The sequence below is a fragment of the Aureobasidium subglaciale genome, assembly GCF_000721755.1.
Source record: "Aureobasidium subglaciale EXF-2481 unplaced genomic scaffold scaffold_40, whole genome shotgun sequence".
NCBI classification, from domain to species: domain Eukaryota; kingdom Fungi; phylum Ascomycota; class Dothideomycetes; order Dothideales; family Saccotheciaceae; genus Aureobasidium; species Aureobasidium subglaciale.
The window spans coordinates 1-1,029 of NW_013566955.1; the positions used below are offsets into that span (position 1 = coordinate 1).

The 1,029-nt window shown below is 43.1% G+C and overlaps 1 protein-coding gene across 1 annotated transcript; it reads right to left on the minus strand.

Moving 5' to 3' along the window:
- Nucleotides 1–329: 329 nt before the first annotated feature.
- AUEXF2481DRAFT_55663 (uncharacterized protein) lies at nucleotides 330–665 on the minus strand (the record flags this gene model as incomplete). Its single annotated transcript, XM_013483581.1, has 1 exon — nucleotides 330–665. A coding segment is annotated over one exon (336 nt), but the record flags the coding sequence as incomplete, so codon positions are not given.
- Between the last annotated feature and the right edge of the window lie 364 nt (nucleotides 666–1,029).

The following is a 1,029-nucleotide window of genomic DNA, read 5'->3' on the forward strand; positions in this document are numbered from 1 at the left end:
ACGGTGAGGGCTTCAATTTGAGCCTGTTGGTTGGCCACAGTAGCTTGTAGTTCTGCGTTTCTGATGTTGAGATTGTCAATTGCGTGACCAGCCTTCTTGTAAACCTGATAGAGCGCTTGTCTCTGGTCTTGATTGTTCCGAATAAATTGAGTATTCAAATGAACTTGACGTGAGCTTTTAGGGGTAGTAAGATAGGTAGGAACTGGTTGTTGTAGTGGTGGTGTGATTGCCTTTTGTCTGGCCTTCTGAATTTGGGAAGAATTCAGCCCTTTTAAAGGGTTAAATAGATAGATACCAGCAGCTAGCCAACCCGCACGTAAATGGCGAGGTGTGAATGTCTCAAGGCGAGCTAAATGGTAGCAGGTAACAAAGCGTTGCTTCTTAATAGGTGATGCATCATCAAGTGCAGCTAAATCTGCAATTTGTTGACGGTATCGCGATTTGAGAGGTGAAAAAACCCCCAAATCTAGAGGTTGAAGTACATGAGATGAATGAGCGGGCAGGAATAGCAGAAAGATCTTATGTTGCTTACAAAACCAGAGAAATTCAATGGTTGTATGACTGCCATGGCCATCAAGAATAAGAAGCCTCCATTTGTCGCTATTAGGTTGAGTTTTAGGATGAAAGATTCGCTGTAACCAGTGGAGACCGTAGTTATTTGTTGTCTAGCCATTTTCAGAGGTTGTATAGATATAATCAGGTGTTTCAGTAGGAAACCAAGTGCTCTATAGATTACAACCCTTAAATATAATCAGAGGGCGCGTGAAGCCACCTATTAGGGATACAGTTTCAACAATTGAGACCCATTCGCGATCTTGTGGTGATTTGACATACGAGCGTTAACGAGAGGAGTCTCCAAGAACTCTCGAGTTAGCACAGATACCAAGGGCAATTCCGTGCTCGTCTATATTGTATGTATTTGAAGGCTCAATGTTAAGAAGGCGAACAGCGTCTTCGTAAGCTGTATAAAACTCTTGAATGAGGTCAGGATGCGTGCCGTTAATACGAGCAGCCTCAATAGGCCTTCCA